The sequence below is a fragment of the Aquarana catesbeiana genome, linkage group LG03, assembly GCF_042186555.1.
Source record: "Aquarana catesbeiana isolate 2022-GZ linkage group LG03, ASM4218655v1, whole genome shotgun sequence".
NCBI lineage: Eukaryota > Metazoa > Chordata > Amphibia > Anura > Ranidae > Aquarana > Aquarana catesbeiana.
The window spans coordinates 98,314,870-98,334,118 of NC_133326.1; the positions used below are offsets into that span (position 1 = coordinate 98,314,870).

A 19,249-nucleotide genomic window follows, 5' to 3' on the forward strand; every position below is an offset into this window, starting at 1 on the left:
GATGTGTTGGGTACATTTAAATAGCAAGGGCGTAATCACAAAGTGATAAATAAACTGAATTAGGCAAACTGGTAAATCTGTTTTATTTGCAATGATTATACAGTCAGAGAGGTTCTAAAGTTGAATCCATTGTGAAGGGCATTTATAGCTTCTAGTGATGACGGGCATTCTTTTTTCAGAGGACTTCATCTGGACTTTCCGCACTCTCCTTTCAGTACTTTGTACGAGGTGTCCATAAACAGCCCCGGGATTCTCTATCCATCTGAGCTGCCACCACCATATGAAGCTGTGGTTGGCCAAACTCCTGTAAGCCAGGTAAGGCATGAAGACAATGTTCACTAATACCTTATATATACCCCAAATATGACTTTTTCATTCAGGGCCATGAAATAGTATGGATTACCTATTTTTTTCCTCCTGTAAAGTATCCTTTTGTGTGCATAGACAAATTTGCTTTGCTTTTCTATGAATGTTTTCTATTGGATGCAACAGATGTTTTATAAGAAGATATAGACATAATTAAATGAGTTAGGCAGTAAATACTGTTTATTATTTTGACAGTGCCATGACTTCTCACCTGTAAAGAAGATGCAAGCTCTAGCTGAAGTCTAATGTCCCATTAGTGATGAGCTTGGGTTTTGTCCAAATCAAATTTGGTCAGAACTGATTTTTTATGTACATTGCCGGGATCTGGCAATACATTACAGCCGTGAGCAATTTTAAATTACATTTTTCTTTTAGAAATGTCTTTTTTCTGGGGTACTTTTGTAAACATGGCAAAAATGCACTAATTTACAGGCAGATTAAGGGGACCCCCCCCCCCCAGGAACGATATTTAAAGGAAAATTTAATTTGAATTGTTTCACTTAAAGCATTCTTAAAATCACTGCTCCTGAAAAAACGGTACCCAGCAGTACCCAGGTCCCATACACTTTTTATGGCAATAACTTGCATATAAGCCTTTAAAATGAGCACTTTTAATTTTTCACGTTCGTGTCCCATAGACTTTAACCACTTCAGCCCCGGACCATTATGCTGCCTAAGGACCAGAGGACTTTTTCCAATTTGGCACTGCGTCGCTTTAACTGCTAATTGCGCGGTCATGCAATGCTGTACCCAAATGAAATTTGCATCCTTTTCTTTCCACAAATAGTGCTTTCTTGTGATGGTATTTGATCACCTCTGCCGTTTTTATGTTTTGCGCTATAAATGGAAAAAGACCGAAAATTTTGAAAAAAAATTATATTTTCTACTGTTTTTTATAAAAAAAATCCAATAAACTCAATTTTAGTCATACATTTAGGCCAAAATGTATTCGGCCACATGTCTTTGGTAAAAAAAAAGTCAATAAGCGTATATTTATTGGTTTGCGCAAAAGTTATAGCGTCTACAATCTAGGGTACATTTTCTGAAATTTACACAGCTTTTAGTTTATGACTGCCTATGTCATTTCTTGAGGTGCTAAAATGGCAGGACAGTACAACCCCCCCCCAAATGACCCCATTTTGGAAAGTAGACACCCCAAGGAAATTGCTGAGAGGCATGTTGAACCCATTGAATATTTATTTTTTTTGTCCCAAGTGATTGAATAATGACAAAAAAAAAAAAAAATATTTACAAAAAGTTGTCACTAAATGATATATTGCTCACACAGGCCATGGGCATATGTGGAATTGCACCCCAAAATACATTTAGCTGCTTCTCCTGAGTATGGGGATACCACATGTGTGGGACTTTTTGGGAGCCTAGCCGCATACGGGGCCCCGAAAACCAATCACCGCCTTCAGGATTTCTAAGGGTGTAAATTTTTGATTTCACTCTTCACTGCCTATCACAGTTTCGGAGGCCATGGAATGCCCAGGTGGCACAACCCCCCCCCCCCAATGACCCCATTTTGGAAAGTAGACACCCCAAGCTATTTGCTGAGAGGCATGGTGAGTATTTTGCAGCTCTCATTTGTTTTTGAAAATGAAGAAAGACAAGAAAAAACATTTTTTTTTCTTTTTTCAATTTTCAAAACTTTGTGACAAAAAGTGAGGTCTGCAAAATACTCACTATACCTCTCAGCAAATAGCTTGGGGTGTCTACTTTTCAAAATGGGGTCATTTGGGGGGGTTTTGTGCCACCTGGGCATTCCATGGCCTCCGAAACTGTGATAGGCAGTGAAGAGTGAAATAAAAAATTTACGCCCTTACAAAGCCTAAAGGCGGTGCTTGGTTTTCGGGTCCCGTACGCGGCTAGGCTCCCAAAAAGTCTCACACATGAGGTATCCCCGTACTCAGGAGAAGCAACAGAATGTATTTTGGGGTGTAATTTCACATATTCCCATGGCATGTTTGAGCAATATATCATTTAGTGACAACTTTGTGCAAAACAAAAAAAAATTTGTCTCTTTCCCGCAACTTGTGTCACAATATAAAATATTCCATGGACTCGACATGACTCTCAGCAAATAGCTTGGGGTGTCTACTTTCCAAAATGGGGTCATTTGGGGGGATTTTGAACTGTCCTGGCATTTTATGCACAACATTTAGAAGCTTATGTCACACATCACCCACTCTTCTAACCACTTGAAGACAAAGCCCTTTCTGACACTTTTTGTTTACATGAAAAAATTATTTTTTTTGCAAGAAAATTACTTTGAACCCCCAAACATTATATATTATTTTAAAGCAAATGCCCTACAGATTAAAATGGCGGGTGTTTCATTTTTTTTTTCACACAGTATTTGCGCAGCGATTTTTCAAACGCATTTTTTGGGGAAAAAACACACTTTTTTAAATTTTAATGCACTAAAACACACTATATTGCCCAAATGTTTGATGAAATAAAAAAGATGATCTTAGGCCGAGTACATGGATACCAAACATGACATGCTTTAAAATTGCGCACAAACGTGGAGTGGCGACAAACTAAATACATTTTTAAAAGCCTTTAAAAGCCTTTACAGGTTACCACTTTAGATTTATAGAGGAGGTCTACTGCCCTCAATCTGACGTTCGCGGTGACACCTCACATGCATGGTGCAATTGCTGTTTACATTTGACGCCAGACTGATGCTTGCGTTCGCCTTTGCGCGAGAGCAGGAGGGGACAGGGGAGCTTTTTTTTTTTTTTTCTTTTTTTTTTTTTTCTTTTTTATCTTATTTTTAAACTGTTCCTTTCATTTTTTTTTTTTTTAATCATTTTTATTGTTATCTCAGGGAATGTAAATATCACCTATGATAGCAATAGGTAGTGACAGGTACTCTTTTTTGAAAAAATTGGGGTCTATTAGACCCTAGATCTCTCCTCTGCCCTCAAAGCATCTGACCACACCAAGATCGGTGTGATAAAATGCTTTCCCAATTTCCCAATGGCGCTGTTTACATCCGGCGAAATCTAAGTCATGAAATGCTCCTAGCTTCCGGTTTCTTAGGCCATAGAGATGTTTGGAGCCACTCTGGTCTCTGATCAGCTCTATGGTCAGCTGGCTGAATCACCAGCTGCATTCTCAGGTTCCCTGTTGAGACAGGAGAGCCAGAGAGAAACACGGAACACGGTGGGGGGGGGGCATTCCCCCCCACTGCTTGTAAAAGCAGTCTAGAGGCTAATTAGCCACTAGGATTGCTTTTACATGAAAGCCCACCGCTGGCTGAAAAGAATGATACCAAGATGATACCAAAACCTGCAGGCATCATTCTGGTATAACCACTCAAAGTTGTGAATGGCGTACCTGAAGACAAAAAAATGGTTAACAATAAAACACAGTAAACAGTAAAGTATAAAAAATTGCATACCTGAAAAGCAAACATGATAAAACATAATAACAATAAAACATTGCATAATAGAGTACAGTAAAAAAGAGCAGAACAATAGAGAGAGAATAGAGAGAGAGAGAACAATAAAACGACAACTATTTTTTTTAATTTTATATATATATATATATATATATATTTTTTTTTTACACTTTTTTTTGTAACTAACTTTTATAACTGTAACCGGTTCCAGGTTCGGGTCTCTCAAAATGCGATGGCATCTTGGGAGACCCTGTGAAAGTGTGCCTAGTCTCTGCAATGCTGTACCCTACGCTAATACTCAACTAGTGAATGGTAGCGTTCAAAACATTCACCAATGCAAAGACCAGGATTGTCAGTACAGGAGGGACAATAATAGCGGGTGTCACGCCTATATCCGTGCTTTCTACATACACCACATCTTTTTTGGGGGGTTCGCTGGGTAGGGGTACTCGGGAGGACATAAAGAAAATGCCTCTCATGCAGCGGACTGCATTTGGTTGGGGATGTGAATGGGGGAAGTACGGGTGCTGCAGAAGTGGTGGGTTCCCAATTAGGATTGGTGAATGCAGCAGGAAGGGCACTATGGGCACGACGGGCCTGTGTTTGTCTTCTTCTTGGTGGCAGCGGGACACTACTTGTGCTAGCCACCTCACCAGCTTGAACTGCACTTATGGGACTCGCCACGTCACCAAATGTTACTGCAGTGCTGGTTTGACTACGACCGGGGTGTACTAGGCCGCTGGTGCTTGCCAGTTCACCAAAACGCTACCAAAAAAACTGTTAGCGATCGCAGGGATCAGGCCTGACTCTACGAACGCTGCAGTTATACGTTTAGTGTTTTGTAAGTGACAGTGATCAATCGATACTGCACTTAGGTGGGCTGGGCCGGGCGGAGGGACAAAACGCAGGTGCTAGCAGGTATCTGGGCTGATCCCGCTAACACTGCGTTTTTGGGAACCCTAAACTGCTGGGGACGCTAGTATAGATCTGATCGGATCCGATATTGATCCATTCAGATACTATACCACTAAGGGAGGCGTATGCTGCGTGCGTGGGTGTTAGCGGTACTGGCACTAACCTGACGCTGCCTGGGGCTGGTGCTTGCCAGTTCACCAAAACGCTACCAAAAAAACTGTTAGCGATCGCAGGGATCAGGCCTGACTCTGCGAACGCTGCAGTTATGTGTTTAGTGTTTTGTAAGTGACAGTGATCGATCGATACTGCACTTGGGTGGGCTGGGCTGGGCCGGGCGGAGGGGCAAAATGCAGGTGCTAGCAGGTATCTGGGCTGATCCCGCTAACACTGCGTTTTTGGGAACCCTAAACTGCTGGGGACGCTAGTATAGATCTGATCGGATCAGATATTGATCCGTACAGATACTATACCACTAAGGGAGGCGTATGCTGCGTGCGTGGGTGTTAGCGGTACTGGCGCTAATCTGACGCTGCCTGGGGCGACGCATATCACCGCCGGGCGATCAGGGGGCTAAACCTTTATTCGGTAATAAACGGCGGGTGCCCTGACACTATAAAAAATAAACTAACTAACCAGCGTCACCCGTAACGGTTATACGGTGATCAGTGGTGAAAGGGTTAACTAGGGGGCAATCAAGGGGTTAAAACATTTATTAGGTAGTATATGGGGGTCCCTGTCGTTATAAAACACTGACAGCGAACCTAAATATTTACCTCCCTAACTAGCGTCACCAGTGACACTAATACAGCGATCAGAAAAATGATCGCTTAGCCACACTGGCGACGGGGGGTGATCAAGGGGTTAAAACTTTATTAGGGGGGGTTAGTGGGGTACCCTAGACCTAAAGGGGGCTAACAGTGACTGTCCTACCACACTAACTGTCACAAACTGACACCATGCAGTAATCAGAAAAAAAAACAGCTTGGTGTCAGTGTGACAGGGGGGAGGGGTGATTAGGGGGTGATCGGGGGGGGATCGGGGGGGTAAAGGGGGGTGTTTTGTATGCCTGGCATGTTCTACTGAGTGTGTGTGTGTTTTCACTCACATTGCAGTCTTCTCTCCTTGGCGCCGGAATGGAAAATACCGAGCTGAGGAGAGATGACATCATTTCCTTTGCTGCTGTTTAGCATACAGCAGCATAGGAATGATCTGATTGGCCGGCGGCGATCGCGAGGGGGGGGCCACGAACGGATGGTCTCCCCCTCATCTCCAATCGCCGCTGGACAAAAGGGGACCGCCTCGGGCACCGGGGGGGAGTCTGATCGGACCCCCCGCCCACGGGATTCAGATCACGTACATATACGTGATTCTGCCTGCCCGTGCCACCTTGCCGATGTACATCGGCGTGAGGAGGTCCTTAAGTGGTTAACGGTGTTTGCATGTTCGCACTAATTTTTTGTCTGTTCGCAAGTTCTGGTGTGAACCGAACTGGGGGGGGGGGGGGTTCGGCTCATCCCTACCAGCTAGCCCATGATTGGGTATTTAAAATGAATACATTTTCACCTTATTTACTGATATTCACTTTGCAAACTGATTTTTTTTTCTAAGTGAACAGTCTCTGCTCTGTTAGTAAATGAATTTAATGTACTTGATATTGGACAAAATTAGACCATTTGGCAGATTTTATTGTCCCAGCGACACCTACCCCTCTTTCCTTGTCCTGGTATTAAAGGGAATAAGAGTTAGAAAAAATCTCATTAATACAATCATTGAAATAATTAAAAACCTAACACAAGTTCTAATTTTTAACCAAGATTGACTGGGAAATTTTACTAAATATTTGATATCAGTCAGAAAAAAAAGAACAGTTGTTTTATGTTTGCAAACTGAGTAATTTTTTTGCAGAAGAATATTCAAATTTATGGCAAGCATGCTTTCACATTTCTTTTAAAAGACAACTATAAATTAAATTGCATTCCTCGTATGAAGGATTTACTAATAACTTTCACAACTGTGCATGTAAAGTTCCCACACATGAACAAAAATGGAACATTTGTAATGTATCTAACTTTTCTGTGTAGCCATTTTTTGTATTTTAGCAGTGAATATAAAGAAACACAGGTAGTAAACTGCTAAATACATTTTCTTTGATGGGTTATCGGTCAGGAAGTCAGCTGTGTGTTGGAAGATATCTTCTCCCAATGCACCACTTTCTTTGTCAATAGCTTTGTCCCTGGCACCTCATATAGACCTGCATGTTCCAGTAACAGATCTTAATTGTATTTGCAGACATATATTTGTATATTTGTTGTTTTATTTTAATAAGGGAGGAAATTTCTACGTAGTGACTTAAGGCTTTGTATACACCGGCAATTCTAACTTTTATTGGAAACAGTGAAAGAACGAATGTGCAGTATGCATGTATGAAAATCAATCACAGAATGTTTTGCATCCGCTAAAAAAAACTCTCTTAACATTTGTTTATTCGCATACATGTTGAAGCTAGGAGCATATGAAACCGAGAGTTTAAAGTTTCCCACAATTTTGAACAAAGACAGGAAGTTTTGCAAAAATGCAATTTTGGCAACATGCAAAAGGTGTTTTTTTTTTGGGGGGGGTTGTGATGATACAAAGGCCTTTTACCCCTTCCCGCTCACTCCATGTCCTTTTAAAAAGTTCTGAACACCAGGGGGCGGGACCAGCTCATAATCACATGATCACTGTGACTAAATGTCACAGTGGTCACATGATAGGGAGCCGGTCCCACTGGCTACCCCTCATTAGCAGGGACCAAGAGCTGGGTCTCTGTGCTGGGAGCACAGAAACACCAGCCACCCAGCGACACACATATGTGCGACATGAGGGTGTTAAAGCCCAATTTTTTTCTGCCACACATATGTGTTACGCAGTTCTAAAGGGGTTAAAGGAAAAGTAAACCCAAGGACAAAAAAGTAATGCCTTGAGGTTTGTCAGTCTATATATGTGGTAGCTGCTTTCGTTTTGTTTTCATTTTCAGAAAATAACTGTTGATTTTGCTAGAAAAGCAGTGTCCTTGTGAATTCCTTTGAATTGAGCTGAAACCTCAAACGATATTTGTCCAAGCTATCTTCTGTATGCTAAAAATACCCCTCTTCATGTATGAGGGAAGGAAGAGACAAAGACATGTTTGTAGTCCAGATTAGGAGAGCAGCTTAAAATGACAATGCTGCTCCTCCATAGATACAGTGGAGTGAACGTTGTCACCCTAGAACAGAAGTGTATTCACAGGATCTCCAGTTGAAAAAAATGCAGCCACAAATACCAGTAAGCTGCGATATATTACATTTTTTATTTTGAGTTTAAATATGCTTTAATTGAACCTGTTTTTGTGCCAAAAAATAGCTTCATTAGTGTATTTATTGTTTTTTTTTTTTAAATAAAAAAAAACAACAAAGCATTAATACAAAAATAACAATCAAATACATAAAAAGAAGCAAAAGAATGAATTGTTAATTTAAAGCAATTTTTAATTAAGCAGTTTACTGAGTGAAACTGAGGTTTAGCTCAAATCTCTCTGCTTAATCCTAGCCTTGAACTAAAGAGATTTCCATCAAGCTGAATATTTTCTGACATAGAGAAAAAAAGTTTACTTGTTTCAAACACGTATTACTACTTACTATTTAACTTGACAATAAAACCTAGAAGTTACATAGTAAGTTGGTTACTATGCACACCCACACCAGATTCTGGGTGCACCAGTTTTAGTAAGTCTCTGCCATTCTGACCAAGCTAGAGAAGCGTGTAACCACTCAATTCATCTGCTGGCTCCAAATGTTCAAACATAGTACAAGCACACTAGAGATCTCAATCTGGGCTTCCTGTTCTTATTAATAATAATTTTACCAATAATAGAAGAATGTAATGTCCTCAGGGTACATTATACTACCATAACCTCTGGCATGGCATATACACAGTAAAATCACTTTCTATACTGTTTTTTGAAGTGTAATGCCTCACGATCGGACTTTCCAACAACAATATCGTGTATTTTTTCTTCGAAGGATGTTGGCTCCAACTTGTCTTGCATACACACGGTCACACAAATCTTGGCCAACAATTACGAACGTAGTGATGTACAAGACGTACGTGATATCTCCATTACGAATGCTAATTTTACAAGACCGAGCGATTCCGGCTCGTACTTGATTCCGAGCATGCGTGAACTTTTGCGCGACGGACTTGTGTACACGCGATCGGAAAGTCTGACAACAAAGTTTTGTTGGCAGAAATTTTGAGAACCTGCTTGGCGGAAAGTCCGACAACAAATGTTCGAACATACACACGATCGGACTTTCAGCCAACAAGCTCACATCCAACATTTGTTTTCGTAAAATCTGATCGTGTGTATGGGGCATATGAGTAACAACATGTAAATTTACCTCTGTTTCAATTATTGCAAAAAACTGTCAGATTTTTACATGCCAAGTGAAAGGTTTGGGGTAGCGAAATATGGAGTACATTACATTTTATTAAAAAAATATATAAATCGTATACAGGACGGAAAAAAAAAAATTAAGCGAGATTATGCAGAAAATCTGGAACAAAAAAATTGGTGTTTTATATTTAAACATTTGTTTTATTTGTGTGAAATGGAATTTGTCAGTTGAAATGCTTTTGTTTTTCGTTAATAAATCCTAGAAACTATTGCCTCATCATTTTCTATGATTAACTATAAAAGTTATTATTTATATTATGACGCAATGATAAAAGTAATAAAGGAATTGGTGCACTGTGATAGAGTCATTTACAGGGAAGATGAAAGACTCAGTGACATTACAGTACTATAAAATGGTGAAGAGCAGCCAGGGCCGGTACAAGGCAGGGGGCGGAAGGGGCAGATGCCCTGGGGGGGACAATTTACTAGAGGAAGGGGGGCGCAGGTGAAGTGCCGGTGGTGCCTGGACTGTACAGACAGGCTGTGCTAGAATACAGCACAGCTGGTCAGATGCAACAATGTGCCGAGTGCACTCCTGCACCAGGCACACGCCTAAAACAAGCCCTATAGTTCACTTCCCTGTCAGGCGGAGCAATCTCTGCCCGACAAGCGTTTCCTAGTCCCGTCCCGGGGTGACATCACTGAGAGGCCGGCTGGGAGGCGGGAGTGGAGAGGAGCATAGAGTGCTGAGTGTGGGGTGTAGCAAGATGACGGTGACGGAACGTCATTTCCTTTTCAAAATCTGATGGGTCACCTAATCTGATGGAACACCAGAGCTGCGAGTGTGATCTAGAGTAGGATGAGAAACCAGGCAATAGTAAGCCATTTGCAGATGAATTCGTTAACTCCTTTTTTGGGGGGGCTGCAGCATGAAGGGGTTAATTAACACTGACACCTCTAATGCAGCCCAAGGGGGTTAATTAACTGCCACTTGTCACTAATGCATCAGTGACAATACACATTAACCCCTTCATGCTTCATATTACAAATACCATTGGTAATTAACCACTTGCCAACCCATGGCAGTACATATACTGCGATGGGATGGCAGCTACAAGCACCACAATGTACCCATACATCACTGTCTGTTTTGGCCTAGGGTCACACTGTAGCAAACACAGACATTGCATGTGATTCGCACCTGCACTGCAGTGCCGATCACATGCGATGTCTGTGCAATGAGAGTTCAGCCATACAGTTGTATGGCTGAACTCGCATTGGATTCGCACAGAAAAGGTACAGGGACTTTTTTTTCCCGCACCGGAATCGGATCGCATGGGTGTTCTCACCCATGCGATCCGATTCCTGTCAGAATCCACAGTTCACACTGCGATCTGCGAACGGATCTGGGGGTGTCATTGACATTGTATTGACACCCGCAGTGGTTCACAGAGGGCAGTGTGAACTGCCTGCGGGAGAAATGCGGGAACCGGCGCTGGAATCACACTAGTTCTCACATCGCTACAGTGTGAACCTAGGCTTAGGGTTTTGGGTGCATGCCCCCGCCTGCCTACTCCCATGTGATTTTTACACAGTGGGACTCTGTCAGCAGAACCCGGTCAATGATTCATGGCTGGGACCTATTGACTGGCTATGTCCAATCACAGCCCAGAGCCCTGTGTTGACAATCAACACAGGGTTCTGTACAGAGGGAATGTTTGTTTTCAAAGCAGGGAAAATAAACAAATCAGTCTATGGTAAAAATCAGTACACAGTACACACATTACACATTGTTAGGCACACAATTAAGCCCTTGGGTGCCCTAGATATTAACCCTTTCTCAGCTATTGTCATTAGTACAGTGTTGGTGCATATTATTAGCACTGTTTAGTGTATAAGGCTACATTCAGGACCTAGGCGTTCTTTTGGGGAACAGGCGTCCTGTAATTTTGGCGCGATTTGTCCAGGGACAATTGCCACAAAATCACACCACGATCGGGGTTCTTTTGAAAGTCATGGGATCGCAAGTCTGTGCGGCGATTTGGGAATTGCGGGCAGAATTACAGCGATTCCGCCCGCGATCCGGAACTCCTAGGTGTGAACTGAGCCTTATGCCGCGTACACACAATCGGACTTTACGGCATATTTGGTCCGGCGTACCCGATTTCGTCGGACAATTTGATTGTGTGTGGGCTCCAGCGGACTTTTTTTTCTCAAAAGTTTGACGGACTTAGATTTGAAACATGTTTCAAATCTATCCGACGGACTCGAGTCTGGTCGAAAAGTCCTCTCGTCTGTATGCTAGTCCGACGGACAAAAACCGACGCTAGGGCAGCTATTGGCTACTGGCTATGTACTTCCTTGTTTTAGTCCGGTCATACGTCATCACGTACAAATCCGTCGGACTTTGGTTGATCGTGTGTAGGCAAGTCCGTTCATTCGGAAAGTCCGTCGGAAAGTCCGTTGAAAAGTCAGCCGGGCAAAGTATGCCGTAAAGTCCGATTGTGTGTACGCGGCATTAGTGTCACTGGTGATGTCAGTGGCAGTTAGTCACCACTATCACAGTCCCACTATAAGTCACTCCTTCTTTACAAATGGTGGGGGGGCGCAGTTTGCCATCTTTGCCCTGGGCACCGGATGACCTTGTCCCTGCACTGAGAGCAGCCATCCCTTTCACAATTTATTCTCTTACTTGAATATGCTAAACTGCTTCCCGACCGGCTCACGTACATATATGTCGGCAAATTGCCTCTCCTGCGCAAAATGACATACAGGTACATCGGCTCCTTTAAGAGCCTTAGCAATTTGGATATTAATTATAGCAAAAACTAAAAAATATTGTTTTTTTCAAAATTGTCTCTTTTTTTTTGTTTATAGCGCAAAAAATAAAAACCACAGAGGTGATCAAATACCACCAAAAGAAAGCTCTATTTGTGGTGAAAAAGGACGTCAATTTCGTTTGGGTACCACGTTGCAGGACCACGTAATTGTCAGTTAAAGAGATGCAGTGCCGTATCGCAAAAAATGCTCTGGTCATTAATGGGATAAAACCTTCCGGGGGCTGAAGTGGTTAAAACCTGAGTTTGAAGAGGTTTATACCAACTTCAGCATGTGTCCCTTACATAGGTGTTTGCAGCCTATTGCATTAGGGTGTGCACCCCAAAGCTCAAATACCAAAGCCATGGCTAATGGTTGGTGTGGCCAAATTGCATTTACAGTGGAAGGGGCTTAAAGGGATGTGATTAAATAAAAAAAAAGCCTTCCTGTATAAAATATGTATTTGGTCTTCCCTCCCCCCAGTAAGGTGCTTTCAAACTGATGGGGTGCAGTTTCCTCTGGGATTCAGCCTTGGCGAGACACCGGGATTTAATTCACATCTCAGGATGGTTCCGCCCAAGCCAAAGGCAGTTGTGAAGCAAGCACATGGGGGGGGGGGGGGATTATGGTGTGCCCAGGCACACCCAGCAAACCCTCTGTGCATGCCTATGGTCCAGCCCTTACCTTCATTCTCCATGTGAAGCCTTAACAAGAAATGATCTGGAAAAAAGCCTTACATTTTGAACTTTAGCTTTTAGCAATTGCTTTAAAACCTCCTTTTTTGCTGACCTAATGCTTAAATAACAATGACTTTATTATTCACACTAATGATGAAATCAGACTGTGTAAAGTCTGGTACTCCCTAGTTTATTCATTTTTTTTAGTATAGAAGTATATAATTAGTATATTCGATTTCTGTCTATAGCAGTATCAGATTACCCTAAAATGATATTAAACCTTCATTTTTTTAAAATGCTTTTGGCAGCTGACTTTGGCACTGACTAAGTATACAGCTTCTTTAGCTGCAAATTCTTCACCTTTTGATCCTTTCCTATGTTCCAGTTGATTCTCGTGCCATAAAGACTACCCCAGGAATCCCATTTCAGGATGGCTCCTTTATCTTCCTGCATCCTATAGAGCCACTTATGCAGGGACTGGTGGTGTGTCTTCCTATACTATATGCATCAATAGAATCACACCGCCCGGTAGCCTAGGATGGAAAAGCCCTCCCTTGTTCCTTCCTTCTCCCCCCTACCTACTCCAAGCTAACAGACTCACTGTAGACTGAACTGTCCACTGTTAAAGCGGAACTTCAGTCTCTCAATCAACATTAACTATTTTTATCTTTATGCTACTAGTCTTAGTAAATAGATTGGAAAGTATATTATATTTACTTATTCTGAAGGTTTTTTTGTTTTTTACATTTCTCCAGTTGCTTCCTGATTTCTGGCCTATGCAAAAATTATGTCATATATCCCAGGAGTCCTTATGAGCATTTTTTTTCTTTCATCTGGAGGAGAGAAGGAGAGGTTTTCTTAGCTAAGCATACCCTCCTGCCTGCATTCCCCAGCTAAGGGCAGATGGATTGCAGGAAGTAAATGCCCGTATTCCCGTATTCAAGTTGGCCAGGGTTAGAAATGCTAGGGGGGGGTGGCAAAGTGATTTCTCAACAAAATAAAGCATCCAGGCATGGATGGATGGGTAAATTTGCTTTGAATATTAAAAACTAATTAAATGGCGTTTTTAGTGTATGGTGCTTAGATACAGTTGAGTTCCCCTCTAACTCCATCCTGTGAAAACTAGAAGTTTAGGCAAGTAAGGAAGTCCAGCAGCAATGATAGTTGGTAACTGCAAGTGCTTGGATAAGAATTTTAACAAATGGTTTACTGGGGAAAAAAAACGCTGAGGGTTTAACTCTATATAGTTCAAAGTTATCTGCACTATATATTTTATTTAGTGGACAGTCCTGCTCTACTGTCATCCTATTTGTTTTACTTTCATATTATCTTCCTGTTCAAACCTGGCCAAAAGAAGTGGTAAAACTGCAATATGGAGTAAATTGGTATCTTAAAGAGAAATCAGCTAAGGCCGTAACAGTCCCTGTCATATTGCCTAGTGAAGAGGAAACATATAATAAAGACGTCTTTGATGCCCAATCCTCTTTCTGCCTTTCTCTCTAGAGAGAGTTTATAAATGCGTGTATGCTACAGTATCTGCAAATATGGGGACACTGTCTGATTTATGATGGTAGTGTGCAAATCCTTATGCTTTATCCAGAATGTGACATATTACGAAGTTAATTGTCTCTAGCATCCCCAGAGAGAGCATATGTCATACATTTATATTTCACACATTACAATAAAGCACACGAAGATTTGTGTTCTCATCTCAGTAGAACTTAACTTTCAATTTTTTTCCCAGATTATGTAGTGCTAAGGACAATTTTAACCACTTAATGAACGAGCCTCTTTCAGAGATTTGTTGTTTACAAGTTAAAACATTTTTTTTCCTAGAAATTTACTTAGAACACCCAAACATTATACATTTTTTTTTCTAACACCCTAGAGAATAAAATGGCAGTGTTCCAATACTTTCTGTCACACCGTATTTGCACAGCGGTCTTACAAGCACACTTTTTTTTGAAAAAATACACTTTTTTGAATAAAAAAAAAAAAGACAAAAGTAAAGTTAGCTCAATTTTTTTATATTGTGATAATAAAGATAATGTTACGCCAAGTAAATTGATACCCAACATGTCACGCTTCAAAATTGCGCCCGCTCGTGGAATGGCGACAAACTTTTACCCTTAAAAATCTACATGGGCGACGTTTAAAAAATTCTACAGGTTGCATGTTTTGAGTTATAGAGGAGGTCTAGGGCTAGAATTATTGCTCTCACTCTACCGATCGTGGTGACACCTCACATGTGTGGTTTGAACACCATTTTCATATGCGGGCACTACTCACTTATGCGTTCACTTCTGCACGCAAGCTCGGCGGGACAGGGCACGTTTAAAAAAAAAAAAAAAAAAAATTTTCTTATTTATTTTACCTTTTATTTTTTTTATTTTTGCACTGTTCTTTAAAAAAAAAAAATGTGTCACTTTTATTTCTATTACAAGGAATGTAAACATCCCTTGTAATAGAAAAAAATCATGACAGGTCCTCTTAAATATGAGATCTGGGTTCAAAAAGACCTCAGATCTCATATTTACACTAAAATGCAATAAAAAAAAATGGAAATAAAAAAAAATGTTGTCATTTGAAAAAAAATACAAAAGGCCGTTTAAGAGCTATGGGCGGAAGTGACGTTTTGACGTCGCTTCCGCCCTCCATTGGTATGGAGATGAGTGGGGGCCATCTTCCCCTCACTCAACTCCATAGGAGACAAGCATCCGGTAAGCTGTGGAGGGTACCGGAGCGCGGCGGGGGGGCGGGCCCCTCTCCCGCCGCCGATAAAAGTGATCTTGCCGTGAATCCACCACAGAGACCACTATTATCAGAAACCAGACTGCCCGCCGAAGAAGAGAATACCTTTGTTACCAGCCAGCTGCTGCCATAACAAAGATATCCCTCTTCAAAGTTAGGGCGAAGTGGTTAAATTGTAAAACCTGCCATACAGTACATGGAGCAAAATTCAGCCAGTCCCGGCTGAAACAGATGAATTTTGATCCATGTATGGACAACCTGGTTCATAGAAGTTGATCTACTGAGTGACTTCAGTACAACCAGGCTGTTGTGTTTTTCCCAATCGATCAGTACTGCTGATCCAGCAGCACCGATAATTGTGTTCTGATCATGAGGAAATCTCCCTGCGGTCAGAACACAATAGCACAGCGAGAGTGATTCCCCCATCCACCTTGAATGTGTGGATGGGAGAAATTTTATTTTTGTATTTTTTTCAAAACATTGGTTAGATAAAAAAAAAAAAAAAAAAAGGTTGATGTATGGGCTGCCTTAATCCAGGAATACTATGACATAAAATAGTTTGTTTGGACCAAGCTTACCCAAATAATTATTTCCTTTGGTAACTGATACAGTGGCTGTCAGCGCTATATAAACTGTATATGCATCAGCTACATACAATATACAGCGCTGTGTTCCTGCCAGCGGCGGCCCATCCATAGAGGGCGCACAGGCGCCTCCTCCCCTATCCATGCGTCCAGCCCCCTGATCTACATATCAGTGGTGCTGGACCATGAGTTCCAATGGGGGGGGGTGGGTGTTTTTTGAAGTACCTGTTTAGAGCCAGAGGCTACAAAAAGGGTGGCTTCAGAGGGCAGATTATTGTGCTCTGAGGCCACCCAGTTGTGTGACCATAGCGGATTAATTTTCGCTATTTTCACACTAAAGTTCCTCCCCGCCAATCAGGAGGCCAAAGCGTCAGGCAATCCTATTGGATGCCTAGCGCTTTGGCAGAAGAGGAGACACACGGCAGAGAAAGCCTCTGGAGGAGCGGACACCAGAGCCACCGCAGCCACTGCCCATACTCCAGGAGAGGTGGAGGGAACTGCGGGTAAGTGCTGGACCGCCTGGGGGGGTGTTTCAGTGCCATGACAGGCCACAGGGGGGATGGTCTTTGTTTGACGCCCCCTCAAAAGAAGAACCAGCCAGCTGCCACTGGTTCTGGCATTGGTACAGAGACTTCCATTCCATTCCCAGAACAGAATCGAGTTGGGCCAAAGGTTTCCCCAACCATTCATAGGAAGCCCTATATATTTATGAATGAGTACAAGGTTTTCTTCGATTAGCTGAGGTGGAGAAGCAGGCAGATGAAGTTATGATCTCCACCTCAATCAATCAGAGGAAGCCTTGTTTTAATTCATTAAAATAAAAGGCTTCTTGTGAAGTGCTCAGCCCAACTCAATTATGTGCCAGGGACAGGGCAGGAAGCCTCTGTACCTCTGCCAGAATATAGGGTTGTATACTGTATGTAGCTGATACTAAATACAGTTTATACAGCGCTGATAGCCACTGCATTGGTTAGTAAAGAAAATAGTTTGTTTGGGCCAGCTTGATCCAAACAAACTACTTAGAGTCTAGTTTTTCTGAAGTTGAGCTTTAGGCTGAGTTCACACTGGAGAACGCAGTGGCTCACAGCAGGAGTCTGTGGGCGTCTCTATTCACCATTTCAGGTCCGATTTCAGCCCAAATTTAGACCAAAATAGGCACTGGAGCCGCTGCAGAAATGTGTGAACTGGCTCTATAGAGAGCCGGTCACAATCTCCTGCTATGCGAATTGGATGCATCCAAACCGCATCCAATTCGCAATAGTGTGAACCCAGCCTTAAAGTTTGTAGTGGATGGAGTCACTTCAATTGAGTGGGTGCTTGCAGATTTTTCTTAGCAACTTGTTGCCACGTGTGCATTTTTTTCTAACCATTGTTAGTGCTGCATAAACAACTATAATGTTTATTATTTTGTAAAAGCTCAAATCTGAAATTTACTTTAATCCAGACCAGTGCTTTTTTTGCAGGGCAGTATTACAGATTCACTTTAATTTCCCTCCTCCCCAGCCACAATACTTTTTTTCACTATACCCTCAGCAGGAGTAAGGAAAGGAACATTGCATGAGTCACTCTAGTTGGAGCTTACACAGGACTAAAAACATTCTCAGTGCCCTAATATGAAAATGCCCGTCCAATCACTAAGCACCAGCACTATCACATGAAAGGAAGGGGGTTGAGTCATATGCTCCTCTATACCCATAAGAATGGGGTATTTTTTTTTCTATGGGCTGAACAGATCAGCATTGGATTAAAGGAAATGTGAGTATGTTCTGCTTAGGAAGGGGTCATTAAACAAACTTGCTGCTTTGCCCTGTATGGCAATCACACATTCATTTTAAGAATAAAATTATATCTAGCTAAGGAATGTATCTGCCTATGTATAACTGTTTGTATCTGTGTATAGTATGAAAATGTGAAGAATGAAAACTGACTTTCAGTTTTGAAGCAGTTTAGATGCCTTCAAGGTAGACAAAAGTGTACTTTACAATTGTATGTGAAAAATGATTGGGATCATGCAATATGCTTTAGGCCTCTCCTGCAGTGCATGGGCTGACTTTCCAATGAAATCACATTATGGTGATTGACAGCAAGTGCCAAATGCGTTATATTAAGGTGCGTCTCTTGAGGGCATTATTACCCAAGCAATATGCATGTAGGTTTCTAGCAAAGCAGTACTGTCTTCTATCACTGGCGTCTACCCAACAGCAGTGATATGTTCTCATTATGGTAGACTGGGTCATGCAGCCAAAGTAATTATCTCTGTCAGCAGTGATGCTGTGCTGTGTACACGTTCATATTTGCAATATTACCGCCAACATGTTTTATTCTGTGAAAGTGCTACATTTTAAACAAAGTAATATTTGAAAGTTTTTCCTCAAGAATCTACTGGGATCTTTAAAAGGTCAGATATTGAGGAACAAATACCATTTTATTGCATTTGATTTTTTCAGCTCATCAACAAAGTCTGCATCTGAAATAAAAATAAGGTGGTTTCCACATTTAAAGTTCTGGTTTTACTGGAAAGAAATTAAACAAGGGTGATCATGATCACTAGTGTGCTGAAGAGAAAATGAACAATACAATTTTTAGGTTGAATTCAGGCTATGGGAAAAATCGGATGCAAAGAATGCAAAGGATATTTCACTAATCTTGGATTTCATTATGGACTGATCACTGTTATACATTTATCATATATTTTTTTTGGGTTAGATTGTTTTATTAGGGCAGCAATTTTTATCTTCTACTATTTCACACGCATGTTCTGTTGTGTGATTGCCAGCTGCTGTTTTGGGAACATTTAATCACTCATTCCCTTCACCTGAGCAATCACTATATACAATTTTTTAATTGTTTAGGATACACAAAGCTTTAGCAAACTAAATGTCATCTGGGTTCATCTGGATCGAATGAGATCTCAGAAAGGTGTAATGGAGTGAGGTGATAGATACTAATACCTAAAAAGCCGCGGCGGAGGAAGAAGAAGAAGACCAGAGGAAGAAGCGGGGGTAAGAGAAGACCAGGGGAAGAAGCGGGGGTAGAAGAACACGGGGGAAGACCAGAGGAAGAAGGATTAGACTGGACGAAGAAGCAAGGAAGGAGAAGAACAGAGGAAAAAGCAGGGAAAGAAGAAGACATTTTTAATAAAGGACTTGTCAAAAACTGGCTATTGTCTTTTGTCACACTACACTACTTTTTTTGGTGAATGGGTAGGGGTACAATGTATGCAATACTCATTCACATAGGGCAGAGCCCCCCTGCACTAAAGCAGCCCTCCCCCATGTTGAGGGCATGCAGCCTGGTATGGTTCGGGGGGGTG

General features: G+C 41.7%; 1 protein-coding gene across 1 annotated transcript in view; it reads left to right on the forward strand.

The window, feature by feature from the left end:
• The window catches only part of ENTREP2 (endosomal transmembrane epsin interactor 2), a 1,090,200-nt gene that overhangs the window by 961,766 nt on the left and 109,185 nt on the right, over positions 1–19,249 (forward strand). Inside the window, exon 7 of the mRNA XM_073618861.1 lies at positions 180–315. Within this exon, the coding sequence (XP_073474962.1) occupies positions 180–315 (136 nt within the window). The remainder of the gene's footprint in view (positions 1–179; positions 316–19,249) is intronic.